The sequence below is a fragment of the Elephas maximus genome, chromosome 17, assembly GCF_024166365.1.
Source record: "Elephas maximus indicus isolate mEleMax1 chromosome 17, mEleMax1 primary haplotype, whole genome shotgun sequence".
Lineage (NCBI taxonomy): Eukaryota > Metazoa > Chordata > Mammalia > Proboscidea > Elephantidae > Elephas > Elephas maximus.
The window spans coordinates 32,110,192-32,130,574 of record NC_064835.1 but is presented as its reverse complement, the minus strand read 5'-3'; the positions used below and the strand labels follow the sequence as shown (position 1 = coordinate 32,130,574).

At 45.2% G+C, this 20,383-nt stretch overlaps 1 protein-coding gene across 2 annotated transcripts in view; it reads left to right on the top strand.

The window, feature by feature from the left end:
* Nucleotides 1–15,534, top strand: part of ETS1 (ETS proto-oncogene 1, transcription factor) — a 72,910-nt gene extending 57,376 nt beyond the window's left edge. For both annotated transcript variants that reach the window (XM_049857670.1, XM_049857669.1), the window contains 2 exons: nt 11,054–11,172; nt 12,247–15,534. In XM_049857670.1, coding sequence (XP_049713627.1) covers nt 11,054–11,172; nt 12,247–12,462 — 335 coding nt within the window. In that variant the 3' untranslated portion in view covers nt 12,463–15,534. The remainder of the gene's footprint in view (nt 1–11,053; nt 11,173–12,246) is intronic.
* Nucleotides 15,535–20,383: the final 4,849 nt, after the last annotated feature.

The following is a 20,383-nucleotide window of genomic DNA, read 5'->3' as shown; positions in this document are numbered from 1 at the left end:
TGGGAGAACAAGAAAGGGTCACAAGTTGACCCATGTTTTCTGGGCACAGCCCCCATGCCTGTTTTCAAGGAGGACCACATTTTTTGTCACTGTTTCTCTAAATCTAACTGCAAGTGGTGGAACTGGGTGGCAACTGCTCTAAAATTCCACCCTGTCTCCAGTTTGAAGCTCCACTTCTTTTGCCTTTGAAATAAAATGTTTCCACGGGGCTGAATTCGGCCAGGGTGCCGCCGAGGCATCCACACAAGTCCCTGTTGCCTTTAAACAACAGCCTTGGAAAGTCCCCACAGCCTCTGTTGGGAAAGGCCCTGCCAGAATGTCCCAGATATTCCTGCTTTCACCCTTTGGCATCTCTTCCCTGGATGGCCTTCCCTGTTTACGGAGAGTGAGGTTGGGTCCTCCATGTAGAGACTCGATTCAGGAGAAGCCATGTTCGTCCTTGTCCTCCCTCAGATGAATTTCATGTGACCCTGGAGGTTGGCAGGCCCATCAGCACCTCCTGGCCTGCACTTTGTGTGCCCTTAAGGTGTGAAGCCCAGGTTAAACATGCAAGAAGGCTGTCCTTCCATGCTGTGTAGCTTTGGTTATGTTTGGTGATGTGGAGGTTAAGAGCACCAGATGGGGAGCCAGCCAGCCAGAGTTTGCCTTCGCTCTGCCGCTAACCAACTGTGTGACCTTAGGCAAGCTCTTTAGCATCTCTGTGCTTCAGTTTTTTCCTCTGAAAAATGGTAATAATAATTGCTCCTGCATCATATGGTTGTTGTGAGAATTAAGTCAATCAGTTTATACAAAACACCCAGAAAAGCACTAGGTACATACTAAGTACTCTATAAATTGTAACTGCTACTACTGTTTCATCTTCCAAACTTTTATGTCTTTCCAGTACAATTCTAAGTTTCTTGAGATCAGGGAAGTGTATTTTACTTAGGGAATTATAGTAATTGCTGGCAGTGTCGTGGGGCACAGCGCATATTTAGTACCTGATTAGCTCACTTGAGCTATTCAGCTCAGCTCACATGTATTAAGCTCCTTCTGGGTGCTAGACTCTTTCGTATACTTTATTTTCTTTTAACCATCACCAACAACCACACAAGGAAGGTACTGTTATCCCTATTTTACAAGCAAAAGAATTGAGGTTCAGAAGCGGAAAGGAGTCCAGCCTGAAGGCATAGAGCAGACAACAAAGAAGATGCCTTCACAGTTTTTCACGATGTCAGACAGTTAGTAGGAAAATGCCTGATATGAATAAATGTGTTAGTTTGAGTCTGTGGAGAAGCAGATGCCAAGGCAGGGTTAGGCCTGCAAGCAAGACATTTACTGGGGGAAACATCTGCAAAGGACACAGGGAGGGAGCAGAAGAAGGTAGGCAGAACTTCAGTCCATGATGCAGGTCTGACACCTGTAAAAGGAGAGCTGGAAGGAGAGCCATTTTGGTATGAAGGGTCTCCAGCTGCAGCTCAGTTCCACGTCAGTTCTGGTCAGGCGGATGGGGCGTCCTCGGGCCCAAGTTGCCCAGTGGAGAAGTTTTGCATCCCACAGGCCTGGCCTCTGTGCCTCCACCATGCCCACTCAGGAAACCTGGCCTTGGTGTGGACATGGGGTCAACCCAGTTATGCTCCCAGCAGCAGGAGACCTGAGCGCCACAGGTAATTTGATGACCACATGAGATGCGACCGAAGAGCGTGCCTGTTTGATTACCCAACTCAGCTTCTCCATCTGACCAGTTGTGTAGCAGGACTCCAGACCATAGGTCTCGATGCTCTCCGGGCCCATGACAGGCTTTCGTGCGTATTGTTGACCCTAATGAACCCAGTCACATTGTCTTATGTCTGACTCACCTCTCCCTGAGAGATGATGAGAGTGAAAGTTCTCCTGAGGTAACTGAATGCGAAAGTTTAAACTCTGAAACTAGGATGGGACTTGGTTTGCCGGAGAAATTCTTATAGGGCACAGCTCTGAGGAGGCGTTTGACATTCAAAGCCGAGGTGGGAGCAGTTTCTCATGAAGGCCTCCCAAGGCTATTTGTCCTGCCACCATCGATGGCGGTGTTAATATTCAACTCAACCTGGCTACAATGCCTTTTCCATTGAAGGAGTGTTCAGAAATGGTTTGCTTCAAAAATTCAGTGCTCAAGTGATCACTTAGGATCTGGTTCTCTTCCCCAAGAGTTCTCATATGCTGAAAAAATAAGTTCTGTCATTCTTGGTATGCTGGGGAGACGTCACCCCAGGATACAATACAATACAGAAATTGCATTGAAAATCCTACTAAGACACACACAGGCCTTAGACTTCGGAAGCTTTATTCTCTAACCCTAGTCAGTGAACACATCTTTAGTTCTTCACGTCACCTACTCGGGAAAGCATTTTCTTTACAAATTTACATGGGCCAGAAAAAACATTGCTTTGGTTTATAACAAAATTCTTCTCTACCCCCAAATCCAAACCTAACCCATCTCTGGTGACTTCTTAAAAGAATCAGTTACCTAGAAAACATCAGGAGGAAAAAGCTATAAAGAAACCCACTTCCTGATTTGAGCTTAGCTGCCTCGCTGTCCAAGTTTGTGTCTGTTAGGTTTAGCCTGGTTAAAAAGAATTATTTGTGGGTTTACTTAGAGGAAAGAGGTGACTACATTTGAATACATGCTGTCCCTTTAAGAGAGGAACATCTTCCTCTCGCTGCCACCCCCACACATGTGTACTTGAACACATGCAGGTGTGAGGAGCTAGAGCACAAACGTTTTTCCTCTTACATTGAAATTGTGTAACTGTCTCGTTCTCAGGCTCAAGCCAAACTTGCCAAACGAATCTCACTTGCGCCTGTCCCAGATGGGGCAGCCCAGCTGGCCGTGAGCCAACCAACCAGTCTTACTATTGGACCTATTTGAAGTGCTCATGGCTGGGCAAAGGCTTTTTGGTCTACCTTCAGTTAATGCAGCTAGGGTCTGGCTCTTTAGGCCCAAACTACCAACATTTGTGGGGAACATTGCTGAACTGTCTCCAGGCTAGCCCTACATAAAAATTAGGTGGAGGTTACTTGGCGAGGAGCATGAATGATTAGGGAAAAAAGAGCACATTTGGGGGAAAGAGGATCTAAGTCCGTCTGTGGCCAAGATTTCCCCAAACCGTAAGTGTCTGTGATACTTTCACTTGCAAAGCAATTTGCATCTCTTATATCTTTTTGAGCGGTACCTACTTTTAATTAGAGCAAGAATTTCACAGAGTTATCCTCACTATAAAAATCTTGAATGGTTTTTCTTACAATATTTTCTACATTTTGCTTTTATATACATTAACTTTTTTTTTCTTTTTTTAATATTCACCATTCCACTTTTTCCAAGTTGCCACGTAAAAGACCAATTTAACCATTAGGAGGATAATTTAATTTTATTTAGTACGTTCACTATCTTTTTATTCCATCTGTTTTCTTTCTCATCATTCTTTGAGAATTCTGTTTTTAAAAATAATCTGCTGTTATTTCATTCTTCTATTCAATTCCACTGTTGAATTTTATGTTGCTCCTAAACTGTTCTGGGCTATGGTTTCCTCTTTAAGTCTGAAATTCCTTTGGATTATAGGGACTTCATTTGCATCTCTGTAAAGTAGGGAGGAACAGCAGCGACTGCTATTTCCATTTTAGGAATGGGAAAACCAAAGCCCAGAGAGGTTAAATGAGTTGCATGAGATTGCACAGTGAATCAGGGAAGAGTTAAGATCAAAGTCCTGGATTCTAAACTTCCCTTTTTGGACTTTCCCATGAGCTCTCATACTTCAATTTTATAGGATGGTGTCATTGCTCAGCCCTCTACTGCCTGACATGTTTTTTTCTTTTTTTCATTTAAATGCTTCCTGCTTACTTTTGGTCTGATATGTCTGAGACATTGACCTGACAGTCAAAGGCTGGTTTTAATTGATTTGAGAGCTGTTTTCGAACTGGTTTCCATTCTTAGTATTGGCTATCTCAGTAATTAAAGAAAAAAAAAAAAACACGGTTCATAAAGTTGTCCATTGTGTTCATCAAATGTATTTTTAAGCACCTGTTAGAATGTTCTTTGCTGTTATGAGTTGAATTATTGAAACTCACTAATCACATATAATTGCTGCCCTTGAGTTACTAGCCATTGATACAGGAACACATTTATAGAACATCCTGACTGTACAAGAATTCATTAAACCAAGGTGGTGGTGGCCAGTTATAGATTGCATCATATATGGACCATCTTAGAGATGAGCTGGGTCAGGGTAGGGGGAAAAGAAAGTGCGGAAGTCAAGAATGGGAGAGAGCACTCCAGTGAATAAAGCCAGGCCAAAATATTAGGCAGTCCCTGCTGTTCCTTTCATTTCAGAAGCCTTCCTGGTGCCTTGGTTGCCAAACGCTCCAGCAGCTGCATCTCTTGAATTACTCATCCTTCAGCCAGAAGACTTGGTGTCATTGTAGGTTGGGCTTGGTCCAGAGGACAAGAAACTGTCGGGATGTTTTCTGTTCGATTCGTCACTCAACTTCATAGAAATAGGGAGATTTTGGAATCTTTTGAGAATGATAGTTTAGAAGGGGCTTGGTAGAAAGGAGATGATGCTTAGACCCCGGGGTCTCCCACCCAACCCCGAGAGGTAGATTCTCTTACTGTATCTGAAACGAAGATACATTTGTGAACAGATGGGTCCTTTCTGGATTTGAATGTTCTGTTTTTGTCAGCATCGTTTGGCTGTGGGTAGAGACACCTGGCTGGAAGGGAGGAGCCAGCCGGGCCCATTCCTCTGTTTGAGGGCCACCTGCCAGATGTATGCGATCAGAGCCGAGTCGGCCCTGCTGCAAGGGTGACCAACCATGAGAGTTTCATAGGTTAAAATAAAACGTGGTGCCCTGCCCACACTGAGGTATTTGACTTGACTTTTAGAGCAGAGCTAAAGAGATTAGCTTCTCAGAGTAGCAAATTAAGCCCCAGAGGACAGCAAGGTGTGGTCATTTTTATTTTGGGGAGCATGTTGATGAAACGTAGCCTTGGAGTCACCCATGTTGTTTGGCCCCAAATATAGTTTAGTAATGAGAGACAGTTTGGGGTAGCTTTTTAAATCCTTATACCGTTCTTTACAGGAGGATTGTTTCAGTAAAGCAATCAAGTAAACGTTTACCGAACACCTGCCAAAGGTCTGCTGCCATATGTGGCACTGAGACCAGAAGGATCACTAAGATGCAGTGCTTGCTGTCCGGGAGCTGACAGCTAGAGTCACCAAATAGCAAAGTGTTGGTGTCAGGCCCTGTTCTAGGCTTTGGGATAAAGCAGTGAACAAACAATGAAACATATAATCTAATGGTGAGAGACATACTGACTTGAGAGCAAACCATCAGGGTTGGTCTTGGGAGCAGAGAGGAGGTTGCCCAGGGAAGTCATACCCTGGGGTGACCTCCATCTATATGGAAGTCAACTCTTACATGTCAGCCTGTTACTAGGGCACAGGTGACAGAGTGAGAACTTGTGGCTGAAATGGAAATGAGGAAGGAGCAGAAGGAAAAGGCTCAAGTCGGGCCCCAACCCCTGTTTGCTAACCGTGAGGAGGCCATTGCCAGTGACACGCAAAATCCAAACCTGGAAAAGGAGAAGAACGTGATGACAAATGTGTAAACAGAAAGGCTTGATCATCAAGAGCGTCTTCACTACAATCTCGCCTAGTGCACGGCCATGTATTTATTTAAGTTGCTCATTCCTTAGCCTCGTGGTGACACAAAAAACAACCCAGTTGCCTTGGAGTCAGTTCCGACTCATGACAACCTCGTGTGTGTCCGAGTAGAACTGTGCTCCGTGAGGTTTTCAGTGGCTGATTTTTCAGAAGTAAATTATCAGGCCTTTCTTCTGAGGCGTCTCTGCGTGGATTCGAACCTTCAACATTTGGTTAGCAGCTGAGCTCATTAACCATTTGCACCATCCAGGGACTTGAGCCTTAGGGTAAAGGACCAAAAGAGCAGGGACTTTTTAATAACCAGTTCTCATCAAGACACAGGGTTGGCTTCCTGTTCCTGGTCCAGAAGAAGGGACTTACAACGTGGCCAGAATGTGTGGATACTTACTTGAAGTTTTGTAAAGCAATGAGATTGCAGCGTTAGATTTGAGGTACCTTAAGGGTCCCCTAGAGGGACATGTCCTCAGCAAGATTTGCACTGCTGGTCTCCTGTCTTCTCAGGTACCCACTTGGTATTCCTTCCGAGGCTGCATTATGTTCTTCACGTCAGGATCCTCAGTGTTGTACAGAAGCTGAGAAGAAGAAAGCAGTGGGAGGGCATCCCCGCTTTGCGGCCTGGGGGATAGCATGGAGGGAGCAGCCTGCAGGGGCGGGGTTCAGTGAGGCGGCTGTGAGTGTGTGGTGCCTTCCCGGCCTCCCACCCTTCTTTGGAGAGGCCTGCCTTCTAACAGGGACCCCTCTGTTGCTGTGGCTCCCAGCTCCGACTTGAGAAGCATAGTTTCCCAGTGATGCCACTGGATTCCTGATGTGTGACACTCCGGGGCGGCGTGGTGAAGGCCGCCGTTGAGTGCCTGGGGGCCCCAGACAGGCACACCATTGTGAGCCACTTTTAGCATGTGAGCTTCCCTTTCCATGACTGGCACTATTCTTAGTACTCGTCTCTGCTCCCGAGGACAAAGGTCACTGGGACCACAGTCCAGTTTGGTGGTTGGGTGGGTGGATGGGGCTGGACTGTGGGGGTGCAGGAAAGTGGAGACAGAGCCTTTACAATTTTAGGGTATGCTGGAACAAGGTCACGGGATGGGGCCCTGGGACTTGGGCAGACCTACACCAAGCAAGACGCAAACATCTTTGGGGAGTTTGTAACTGGGGACATTGGACTCATCCATTGTTTCCACAAGTTTGGGGACTAAGAGCTTTTGATGGGCCTGGGTTTGATGTTGCCTTAGATCTGTGTAGCCGAGCATGCGTTCCACCGTGGGTCTCAAAGCGGCCCCGATTTTCCTTCCCAGATCTGAAGTGAGGGTAACACCCTGTGGAAACAGACTTCTGGGTTCCATTGTCCCCCAGTGAAGCCAGGAGAACAGCCCACCAGGAGCCAGCATTCCTGCCCTGACCCAGTGTCGCTGGCTGGGGGAGTAATCCTGGTCCTTCCTCTTTGTGTAGCAAGGGCTGTTGAGGAATCAGTGACAGGATGGTAGAGAGGAACCTCTGGGAGGAGTCGGGTCTGCTCCTTTGACAGGAAAACGAGGGCTTTCTGCAGAGCCAGCAGCGGCTCCCAGCTCACCCAGGGGAGACACCGAGTAGCCATCTAGCCCTGGGGACAGGCTGAGGGGATTCTTTTTCTGCAGGAACTGGGGGGAGAGGGGCTTGAGCTGGCAGCCCCATGCTTTTGACTTCCCTGTTCTGAAGCTACACAGAGACGTTTCTCCCTGTTCAAGTTCAAATGCTTTCTCAGGAATCTGATGTTCTGTTGACTTGTCTTCTTCCTTAGGTGCATGTAGAAACAAGAGTAAGAACACAGCACCTAGGGCCTGGGTGGCAGGTTCCCAGATTTAATGTTTTTAGGGTCCCTTTGAACAAAGGAAAGCTTACAATGAAAAAAATAAAAACCCCTAGACAGGGACTTGCTCACCCTGCACCCCTTCCCGCAGCCATATACACAGACATGGGGTCAAATATACAGAGGGAGACGGGTTGAGGCCGACGGCTGAAGCCTGCAACTCTGACGTTTCAGTTTAGGGATGGCATCGGCAGGGAAAACAGCAGGAATAGCTCTGAGTTTTCTTCCTCTGTGAGCTGGTGTCAGTTACGTGAATTCGAGTCTCCTTCTCTGCTTCATGGTTGTAGAAGACTGGTGTATGCTTTTGAGTCTTCCTCTCCAGAAATTCGGAATCCCTGGGTGGCACAAACAGTTAACCGAAAGGTTGGTAGGTTGAGCCCACCCAGAGGCACCTCAGAAGAAAGACCTGGCAATCTGCTTGTGAAAGGGCACAGATAGAATAGCCTCTGGAGCATATTTCCACTCTGATACTCATGAGGTTGCTGTGAGGTGAAGCTGACTTGATGGCAACTGGTTTGGTTTGGTGTTTTGGTCTCCAGGAATTGGAGGTGTGTTGAGGCTCTACCTGGGTAGAAGGACCCCCATCCTTCCATCCCTTTCCGCAGTCCTCCCGAAAGAGGTTTCAAGATAAACCGTGGGAAAGAGGTTTTCAGTTAAATAGTTTGAGAGAGAAATAATGAAGTAACATCACCTCGCAGCTGCTACGAGGGGACATGTTTAAATGGCCTGGAATGTCACCACGGAAGTGGGATCTGAGACTCAGGGATAGCACCCTCACTAGCAGCAGAGGGTCAGGAGAACTGTTGACAGTCCGCCAAGAAGTGGGGAGGATTTTTTTTTCAAGTCAGGCCCTTTGTTCCCTTGGATCACTGCAACCAGGTGGGAAGTCTTCTACAGTTTTAACAAAAGAATCAAGCACTACGCAGGATGTGTTCCTGACAGCCCTTTGCAGAGCATTTATAAGTATGATTTTAGGACATAGGCTGTGAGAGTTCTGATAGATATCATCACTCCCAGTAGTCATATGCAGGTGTTGGGGTCAACAAGGTAGATGCAACGGGCCCAGGGTGGCACTGAGCAACCTTAGTGTCAGGAGGAGCAGCAAGGGTACAGTTCCTAGTCCTGACCATCCGCTAACAGGTGCCCAATGGTAGCATCTTCCCCACAGAGGTGCGTGAGGGATAGATGCGCTGGTGGCAACGTCCAGTGCATAGTAGATGCATGGTAAATCGTAGCTCTCGTTGGTGTTTTTCTCTCAGAGGTCTTAAAACAACCTCTCTGTCTTACCTTCAGGGACTCCATCCAGACACAAGAGACTTGACAGCATAGCGGTGGGGCGCCGGGCTCCTTCGCGTAGTTGGCTTTTCTCTGCCTGTCTCTCTTCAGGGGTCCCAATAGATGTTGTAGTCATTGAGAACTTTGTCAGAAAACCTGTTATGTCACAAGGTGCTTTGCAAGCTTTGTCTTTGCAGTTTTGTCTCCTCCTTCTCCTCTTTTTCCTCATTTTATTTGCCACCAGAAATGCCAAGGTGTTTCTTTGAGAGACTAGCTTTCCTACCTCCTCCTGCCCACTGGGTTGGCTTCTCAGTGGGTTCCTCATATAATGTCATGTTCAGTGTTGTGAGCCAGGCAGGAAGCATCACCTGGTGACTTTGCTTGACTTCCTAGAAACCTACGGATGTGTCTGAGTTATACACTGAATAGTCTTTTAACCAGGAGTAGAAACAAGGCGGTTAAGACTTCAGCAGTGTAGCCCTCTGGGCAGCTTTTTCAAATGTTAGTTTATTTTGTCAGTGTTTTTGGAAGCATTTTATTCTAGCATTTGTGTAAGGTATTTCTTGCAAGATGGATTTAAACTGCTAAAGATGCATTCTTAGAACGATGAGGTGGAGATACTGCATTTCCCATATTTGGCATGGGGGTTGCTGAGGAGGAGTGCTGGAAACCAGCATGAGAAGCTGTTGGTGAAGGCCAGCTCCCTTTGGCTGGGCGGGGGCGGGATGATGATGCCTGTCAGTAGCTGCTGCCTCCTGTGGCGTCGGCGGAGGTTGCTCTGGGGCTGGGGGGTCTGAAGGCCAGGGTACTAGACCCAGCACCGCCATTTACTAACTGTGTCTGGGAGCAAAGTCAGATCGCTTTTCTGAACACCTTCTTCTGCACCAGTGGGATAGACATAGTTAGCCCACCTGGGCCTACCGTACAGAAGAGGGGTGGGCAGTAGATTTTAGGAACAAGTAAAATGGTGTTTGTAAATATACCTCGTTAGAAGTGTGAGATATAACAAGAGATACCTCTTATGGACTGTAAAGGGCATTTCTATTTTTAGATTGAGAGTGAACCTAGGCTGTTTTCTATTGAATCTCACTTTTCTTTGGACAGGACACATTTGAAACTCAGGTTCAGGGTTAGAGCTAGAGAATCAAGGTTTCCTGTCTGAGCAGAGATGAGTCCCGGGCTTCCACACGGACTCGGTCTTTCCTAGGACAGTCCTACTGTGCCCTGATTGTTTCCGAGATGCTGTTACAAGGCACAGTGTAGACGTGGAAGGACTATTGGACACCATATTGTCTCTTCAACCACACCTACACATGGATAGGAATCACCGGCAGCGGTACAATTTTTTAATAGAAAGTTAACCGAAAAGGAAATCTATGTGGCTTAAATCCTTATCAGAGATAAATTGACAGCCAGGGTATACCAGGTTTCTAGAGTTAAGATCTTGGAAGCATTGATGGCTAAAACAAGAGAATAGTGTGCGTGTGTGTGTTTGTGTGCGCATGTGTGTTTGCCCGCATGTGTGTGTGTTTAAGTTAGAATATACTTTGTCCGTGAAGAATTTCTGAGACAGCCCTCATCTAGCTTCTGAGAATTTCGTGGGTGGCAAGTTAATTCCTCAAATAGCAATGATACTTTCTTAGCTTGGGCGTTTGCCTCGCAGTGGTCTAGGAAGGGTAAGGGGAGGAGTGTTCTAGCTGAAAGGACATCCAGCTTCTGAGTTCTTGTGAAGAGACTTGAGGAGGGGATAGTGACCGTTCCTGCCTTGCAGATTAGGGCCAAGGCTCGTACTGTAAAGGAGCACTTACCAGCATTGGCTTCTGCTGAGAACCCACAAAGACGTTCCTTAGTAAACACCCTTCTTACTTCTTCAGGCAAAAATAATGACTTAGTTTCTGAAAGTACAAAAAGTTATGTTGCCTTAGAATATCTCAGAAGATAGACCCAGTATTTTTTTTCTAGATTTTGCTTAAAAAAACCCAATGTTGAAATTGACCCATAAGTCAATCAAAACAAGGCAATTAGATATGTTGTCTTAAACACTTTTTGGGGGTGGGGGGGGAGGTTAAGAAGTTCTTCACCTCTCTATCTGTTCAAGCTCGTGGTATCCCATGTGACAGTTATACTGTGTGTTGCCTTCAGCTTCCCCTGGCTAGATGGACTGAGCCAGGAGGGGAGAGGGTGGCTGCACAGTTAGATTAGTTGCTGAGGGTGCTGGGCATCTGGTGTAATGATTCACACTCACTTGTGTTTCCAGGCAGTGGACCGATCCAGCTGTGGCAGTTTCTTCTGGAATTACTCACTGATAAATCCTGTCAGTCTTTTATCAGCTGGACAGGAGATGGCTGGGAATTCAAGCTTTCTGACCCAGATGAGGTAAGAAAGGAGTGACTTGTGAGGGCTGGGTTGAGGGACGATGAGAGAAAAACCCTGGCAAGGGGTTTCGTGGATGGGTCTGGATGACATTCTCTAGGATTTGAACCCCAGCTCTGCCACTTGCCCCTTGTGTGACCTTAAGCAAGTTACATAACCTTCATGAGCCTCACTGTCCTCTTGGAAAATACAGTAGCTATGTCAGCCATTTGCTTTCCAAGATTAACTGCATGGAAGGTGCCAGGCACACACAGTAGGCCCCTCCTAATTAGGAGTTGCCGCCTCTTCCTGGTCCTATGGCTCTGTCAGTTCAAGAGGCCTTGGGAGATTGGTACCATTTGTTCACTAATTCCTTCTTTCATTCCACAAATGCTTATCGAGGGGTTGCTCTGTGCCATGCCCAATTTTGAGGATTAAAAGCAATGAACAAGAGAGACGACATCTCCCTCCTGATAGCTATGAGAAGTTACTTTGCCTCAGTATAGACAGATTGCTTCCTGTTAAGGAGAAGCAGGGATGGTTGCAACTTAGATTCTACTTCCTCAAATTAGAGTTCATGTCTCCAAGGCAAGCACATTCGACTCGTAATATGGGGGAAAAGGGAGTCTGTATTGTTGCTTTGGAAACCCTGGTGGCGTAGCGGTTAAGTGCTACAGCTGCTAACCGAAAGGTCGGAAGTTCAAATCCACCAGGCGCTCCTTGGAAACTCTACCGGGCAGTTCTACTCTGTCCTATAGGGTCGCTATGAGTCGGAATCGACTCGACAGCAGTGGGCCTGGTTTTGGGGATTGTTGCTTTACAAAATCAAACACTTTATCCTTGTTACGTCCAAGTCCAGGGTCATTGCATTTCCATTGACTTAAAGAACCAACTTGACCACCATTCTTGTCCGACCCTTGAGAAATAGAATTCCTCCAAGATAGGTCAGAAAAACATGAACCTCTAACCCTCCTTCAGCATGGGTTGCCATGAACGGGTATATGCCTGTAAACACATATACTTGAGTTACACTAAAGATTTTTTATCCCCTCCTCCGTTTTTAACTGAATTTGGTTGATTCCTCTATTTTTATTTCAGGTGGCCAGGAGGTGGGGAAAGAGAAAAAACAAGCCTAAGATGAATTACGAGAAACTGAGCCGTGGCTTGCGCTACTATTACGACAAGAACATCATCCACAAGACAGCCGGGAAACGCTATGTGTACCGCTTTGTGTGCGACCTGCAGAGCCTGCTGGGGTACACACCCGAGGAGCTCCACGCCATGCTGGATGTCAAACCCGATGCCGATGAGTGATGGACACAGACGCAGCTGGGGACACTGCCAAGACGTTTCACAGAACAACCGCGTCAGCCAGACTCTCGATTTTTAATTGTTATTCTATTTTTAATTTTCCAGAACTCATTTTTTACATTCAGGGGTGGGAGCTAAGTGAGCTGCAGCTGTAATCATTGTGCACGGTTGGAAAAGGAAAACCAGGACTTCTGGGGTGGGTGGGACAAGAAATTCTGGAGCAAATTTTCAGGAGAGAGAGAGAGAGAAGGATCTTCTTAGAAGCCTGAAGAATCTGGCTTAAGGGAGGAAAAGATTAACGTGTCCAATCGCTTTTTAAAATTGTCCATGAAAAAATGTGTCTTGAGTTATGGACCCATTAGCAAGAGAAATCGACACGTTGGGAGTCATGAGACTGGTGAAAGGCAATTCATTTGCTTTCATTTTTAGGTCGGGGAGGGCAAAAAAGGGAGGTGGGATAAAACGTTTTGTTTGGGGCTGCACAAAACAACCAAGAACTATTGACCTTTATTCTACTTCTGCAACAAAAATGGACTTCCGCGGGGAGGGGCCGAAACTGTTTTTGTGTTAAAATTTATTTTATTAAATTTTGTGCCAGTATTTTTTTCTTAAAAATCGTCTTAAGCTCTAAGGTGGTCTCAGTATTGCAGTATCATGCAAGTGTGTGTTTATTTGTCGGCTGAGGATTCTGTCACAGTGAAAGAAAACTGTTTATATAGACCCCACTGGAAAAGCAAAGCCCTGTCACTGAGATCGGGATCCCCAGTTTATGTGAGACCTTATATGAAGGAAGAACTAATGCTGATTTGAGTATAAGGGCATTGTGCATGGGAATTTCATCAGTAATTTAAAAAACGATCATCACACCCCTTTACTTATTTGTCATTAGTGGATTCTCGGGGCTCGGACTTAATGTAGAGCTGAGAAACATGAAGTCTTTGAACTGAATGTATTTGCAGGCCTGTATTTGGACTACATACAATATAGGGCGCTGTTGAGGTGTGGGAAGGAAATGGAAGGAGGAAGAATGACTTGGTACTTGACTGGAATAAAGCTATGTGCGTGAGCATTCGCCCTCAGGTCTGAAGGAGTAAGTCCAGAATGCTGGTAGTTCCCTACTCACCTCACGCTTTCTCCCCTATGCCATCTTATTCCAGCGCCCCACATCTGTCGCTTCCCCCTCCTCACTTACTCAGTAGAGAGAAAAGCACAGCTTTCTGAGCAGTGAGTGGAAGAGTAGCTGCCGACTTGCCAGGAGTCGAAGTGTTTAAAGCCGTTTAGACTTGCTGGGTTTTAGAAGAAGCAGTGGGCATTAAGAGAGCCTGTAAGTAAAATGTGACTTGCTGTCTCCAGGAGAAGTGCAAGACATTCCTTTGAAGAGTTTCAAATAGTTGAGATTTGGAATGTTAGGCGAGACTGGGTGTGCCGGGAGAACAGTACGGATGATCTTAGGGCCTGGTGCCTGGATCTCTTATCCTGGCACGGGGGAGGTGAAAAGAGTAATAACTGCAGGAGAGGAATGGCTTGAAGGCAAAGGAAACACAAAGGAAGGAACTTGAGTGAAGAAAATAAGGTGGTCTGTGGCATCTGAATGTTTTTAGTACCCCCAAAGTTTAAACATGATCAACTGAACTGGTCGGCTGGTTTGTGAGAGGTGATCTGAAACTGGGTTATTTGGGAGAAGCAGTGGGCATTAAGAGAGCCTGTAAGTAAATTACATCTAATTAGTGAGAAGCGCCTCATGTGATTAGAATCCAGCCCAACATATAGATGCCTGATCAATAATAGCATGATGGAAGCAGGAAGGCTTTACAGATTTCAGTCAGAGAGGTGAAGAAGCATTTTAGATGGGCTTCTCAAGGCTAGTCCGTTTTGACCTTTAGCTGAGGAACTGGAAGTACTATCTTCTGGCTTATCTTCAAGAACATTCATGGTTTCCTCCCAGGTCCTTTTGCAGACCTTGAATGATCAGGAACCTGGCTATGTGATTCATGAGTCTCCTCATACTTGTAGACTAGTGAAGCCACGTGACAAGCAAAGGCAGAGTATATCCCAGCTGTCTATTTTAATCTCCTTTCAGATGCAGGTGCCTTAATAAAGCTCTCAAAGTATTTTAGGAGCTGCTCAGGGAGTGTTAGGGGAAACTGTTTGGACCACATTGTCTTCTCTATGATGAGGTGATCTTCGTTGGGCACTGGCAAAGGTGTGTGTGTGTGTGTTTATGTGTGTTTGTGTCTGAGATCATACCTGAGTTACCTAGTTAAGTCTTTTCACATTTCAGCAATGGGCAAGAGTAGAACCTTGGTCAGGCATAGATCATTGCTTGCTGTTTGCAACCAGGCATAAAATCACCTTCTCGACTCATCAACCTTCCTATTAAATTTATGCAGAAAACTCCCCTTCTGTTTGTCTAACTTGGGCAACTCCATAGCAGATAAGAGATCAGAAAGTGCCTCCTAGTGCTCCTAATCCCACTTGTGTTTTAAGATGCCCTTTCTCCCTAGGTCCACCCTTTTCAGTGTTTGTAGATAGCGTGTTAGTTAAGACAGCTTTGTTGATCTGGTCAGATGCTTTTTCCTGTCTGAAGGCCAGAGACCATCCCAGGAAGAGTGGTGGGTGGTTTATACACTGGAAATGTAGCAGAATTGTTGCATTTGTGCTTTTTCAAAACACATGTTAACTTCAGAGGAAGGATGAGCCAATCCGGTTTAACTGAATGGAAGCCTTACTGTCCTGGAGATGCCTTACCGATGTCGGTTTTGGCTTTGGGGTTCAGAGTCACTTTTGTTCCCTTCTCCATTCAGGGGAGGGACTTCCTGCTATATAGCCGCGACTGGTGGCTATGGGGGTTGGAGGGAGCATTCAGAGATCAGATGGGCTTATCCTTACTCTGGAGATGAACACTCTGGGTTTTAGAGCATTAACCTGCCTGACCTTCGTGGTGAAAAATACACCTTGTCTGTCTTGGTCATGCTGTGCGTGCGGCTTTCTCTGTTGGGGTCTATATAAATGTGTTCAACTCTTACGTACATTCCAAAGACGTTTCAAGGAACAATAAATATATGTATACATATACATATACATATATAAACTATATATATTCAAATGGTCATTATCTCTTTCAGGAATACTGCCTCAGTTATTGAACTTTGGTTAAGAATACTTTTGTTTTTTTTAAGCTGAGACATATAGGGGTGAAAAAGATGTTATATTATGTTTGACTATTTTCCAACTTGTATTTTCATATAATTTATATTTTTTAAAAGCTGAAAATTTAAAAGCAAGATTTAAAAAAAAAAGGAAAAGCAGGTGCTTTTAAAAATCAGAACTGAGGTAGCTTTAGAGATGTAGCGATATGTCTTTTTTTTTTTTTACTGCAAAAAAATTTTCTTATGGGGGAGTTTTTGGTTTGTTTATTTTAGTAGCTGATGCTGGCACATCGTTTTGCTGGAGAGTTTTTTATATACTGTAGTCTGATTTCATATTGTATTTTAAACTGTGTGAGATTAAAAACAAAGACATTCATTCATAACGATGTGGGTTTGGCTTGGTTCTTTCCTGTCTGGGTCATGGATGAAAGCAGGACAAATGAACCATCAGAGACAAGCGTAAGAAAGAATGTGACGGACTCTCTGACCTCACTAGCTCAGGACCATCTTAGAGAAAGATTTCCCAATAAAGTGAAAACTGTATCAGCAGTAGGGCAAAGTCGTATTGCATTTTATTCAGGTCTGAAGGACTGAGAGCTACACATGACGAACATTCTTAATGACTCAACAGATACACATTTGATTTTAACGAGGCACACTTCCCGATATTAACACAAAGTTAAACATCTGTTAGTGGACACTCTGGACTAGGAACTGTACACTCGTTGCTCCTCCTGATGCTAAGGTTGCTCAGTGCCCCTTCCGGCCCATTGCATCTATCTTGTTGACCCCAACACTTGCCGACGAATACTGGGAGTGATAATATCTATTAGTCCCCTCAGCAACCCATGTCATAAAATTCTAAGTGCTTTGCAGAGGGGTGCTTAGGAACACATCCTGCGTCGTGCTTTATTCCTGTTGTTGAAACCGTAGAAGGGGGGATGTTTTTAATTAACACCAACATTTGCTACATGAATCCTAGCTCACAGCTGGAAAGAGAATTTTTGCTGAATTGTTCACAAAGAGAGCTCTGTTTTTGGAAAATCTGCTTCTCCAGGCCTGGAACTTGAGGTTTGCTGAGCCTACGTTAAACATGGACTATGTGGTCTAGTGGTTAGGGAGCTGGACTGGCAGCAAGGAAGGTTCTTGGCCCTAAATCCCAGTGGGGCCAGCGCTACTCCCTGGAAGACTGGGAAAATTGCCTGAGCTCCTTTTAGTTTTTAGTTTTCAGCTGTAAACCTGGGTGGAACCACTGCCCCTGAGCCAACCTGGGGCCACATCTGGGCTGTTCATCCTCTGAATAAGCAGTGCACAGAGAATAGTTTGCTGCTTGGTCAAGGATACGGTCAGAGAGCTTGCCTTCAGTGCCAAGTTGCTGTTAGGCCTCAAAGTATCTGATTTAATGCTGACCAGCTTAAAAGACACAAGATGGGCTTGAAGGAGGTCAGCTTAGGCCTCTGTTTCTCAAACTAGGGGCTCGAGTTTTAGACTGGGAACACTCAGACAAAGGAGCTCTGGTGATCTCTTAATCACGCTGTTAACGCCTCCATAAAGCTGCGGTGTTAACCATAGCACCTAGGCAGAGACAGGAAAGATAAAAAAAAAAAAGAGCAATAGAGCTTTCCAGTATAATGAGACTATTTTAGGCTAAAAACGAAAGGAATTGTCATTTGTGCTTTGGGTAAAATGAGGCAGGCAGTGTACACTACAGGTAATTGATAGGCAGACTGTAGACTGCTTCCCTGTCATGGAGATGTTTAGCCTGCCCTTTACAGTATGGAAACCTACCTACGCAGCTTAAGTGAATAATGAATTGGAGTGTGGTTATGGGATGCTCTTTGAATTCTGGTATTTCTTTATGGCAACCACCCCCAGACCCTGAGTGGAAGCTGCCACCTCTAGCTGAGCATGGAGCTCCTATTTTGTCTACTAGGTCAACTTTACATTCTGACCTAATCCCTGCAATGTTTGAGTTTGTGACCCCTGTGTAGATAATTATCTATACCCCATGCTGACTTGGCATAAAGCTGATTTTATTCTAGAACCTACAGTGGAAGAGAGTACAAGAAGTCATCAGTTCATCAGAGCCATCTGACTTTTAAGCCCTTGCTCTTTCCGTTATACCACACTGCCACTGAAGAACTCTAAAGGTCTCGTTTGCAGATGCTGGCCGATGGCTCACTGTCCATGGAAGCCACAGCCCTGGTAACTAAGAGGTTTGCTTCATACACCAAATATGGGACAAGGGAAAAGTCTTTGAGCAAGGAAGCTTTTTCACTTCCACAAATTTTTCCAACTTCTGCTTTTCTCCAGTGACATTTGTGATGTGGTTCTAATTATAGAGAGGCCTTCTCTAGCTCAGATGTAGGAATCCTTGACCCTACTAGTAGCTGGCTTAAGGACCTGCCTTTGGCATTAATATATGGCCATGTTGGCTCAGTGTGCCGCTAGTTGTTCACTGCTCTTTGGGATCCCTCCAGTCGGTGAGCATCCCCACCTGAGAAGTATAAATAACAGGGGAGAAGAGGAGGACTTTCCTAGTACCTCGAGGAAAGAGGAGAAATTTAAGTAGTCTGATAAAAGCAGGTGTTGAACCATTGGTCAAAAATTTCTAAAGGCTCAAAGTTAAGGAAATAAACATTTATTGAGAATTTAGAACCCTGGGCTAGGGGGTGAGGAGGCTGTGACCTCTCTGCCCTTGGTCACTGTCATTCCTGGTTTCCTCGGTGTCGGTGTCCCAGCCCCTTTCCCTTTTTGCCTTTCCCTGGCAAATAGTTCTGTCCTGCAAAAGCCAGGTAGACCTCCATGTACTGACGTCCAAAGTAACGATAGGGGTGATCTCCCCATAGCAACACTAGGAAATCAACAATGACCAGGTCTCATGACCGACTACACAATTCCCAAGGCCCTTTTAGAGTTTCCAGTTCTTTCCCTAATCTCTCATCCCTGTCATTCAGGCTTGAGTGCTCTCAGCCACAGCAGTTTTACAGGACTTTGATGTCAAGTCAGCTCTGGTCACTCCACGCGATAGGATGCAGAGGGAGCAAGAAGCTTTTCAGCAGCCACTTGTGGGAATTACTGAAGGTCAGGAGATAGCCAGTACCTTCTCCCTGTCCACTCCCCACCAACAGCCTGAGCCATTGGCCCTGGGCAGTAGCAGGTGATTATTAACCTTTTTTACAGGCAAACCCTGTAAAAAGTATTTACTAGGGAAATGGAAAGAGAGAAGGAGCTGGAACATTGAGGAAAAACTTCAGCTCTGACTCTTCCTACACCTTTTCAAGGGCTTCCTTCTAGATGTGCTTGGAAATAGTATGTCCAAAGATAGCTGAAGAGGTGACAATAGTCTTCATGAGCCTGGAAAATTAAAAAAAAAATTAGTCATTGGCCTTCCAGATCTAAAGCAAGCTCAAAACCCTTAAGAGTGATAGAACTGGAGAGTCCTGTTTATCTGTCTACTTCTTGGGCAGGTCAATTTTGTCCCGTTTTCTTTGGCTTCAACGGGAGTAAGAAAGTTTATAAAGTATAGTGTAGCCGAGTGCACCTTTGATCTGGCACATTGTGTACACATTAGAGGAAAGGTAAGAGTGATGTTAGAGACAATGACCAGTGTTTAAGAAATAACAGATATTTCATTCAGGTTATCTGTTTTCTCCATAGTCAAGTTTTCATGATGGTGATGGGAGTGTGGACTCAGCAAGGTGTGGTTGAGAGGTGGCATTAACTCTGGGCTCAGGCTTCTTGTCCAGGAGCAGGTAGGGGAGTCAAGAGTGCCACCTGGATGGTGGTCGGGTATGTTAGCTACTCTAGGCACCCATGAACGGAGCTGCGACCACAAATTCCAAGTAACTTCTCTTCAGTGACCACACATTCCAACCCAAAACTTGAAGCCCGACTACCAAAGACTGAATTCAAACAAAGGTGACAACACCTTCCTGTTTGCCTGGGACAATTCCACCCATTGTTCTGGCATAATTATTCACAGCACTTCCTTCCACTCCACAAAATTTGATGTGGTCTCCTTAATTAAACCAAATAATGCCCTAAAAGATGATGAGAGGAAGAAGAAACACCAGAATTCTAAGTTTTAGAGTCAAATGGGATTTTAAAAATGATCTAGTTCAACCAGTTGTCAACTCGAGGTGCAGAGAAGACAAATGACTTGCTCAAAGTCATGCATCAGTGACGGTACTAGTACTAGAATGTAGCTCTCACTCACCCCCTCTCATCCCAGCTCTATCAGCCGTTCTTATGCTATACTGAATCTCATCCAATATCTAAGCAACATATCCTGGTTTAAAGCTGACATTTGTTGATTCAGTATTGACTGTGATAATTATTTCTGTTAGCCCTGATGGACTCTGAGAATCTGGTAAATGCTAATGTTTGTGTTGGCAATGGGAGCAAAGAAAGAAAGACTTGGGAATAGGGAGAGGTGTTACATCGCTTAGTTCGCAGAATTGGAAAATACAGGATCTCTGCAATCTCAGTTCATGGGACCCTAGGATATTACAGCTAGAATGGGCTCCATATAATGACCCTGCCAAACACATTTTATTCAGATAACAAACATTCATTGAGCACCTGCTATGTGGTTGGCATTGGGCCAAGTGCTAAGGAAACCATGATGAACAAGATAAACACAAGCTTTTCCATTACTCTGCTTTTAGTAAAATAAGGGTTATAGACAAGTCAATGGAGAACTGCCATCCAGTGTACTAACAATACGGCTTGGCACCTAAGAAGAACACCTAACCTGGTGGAATTTATGTCCT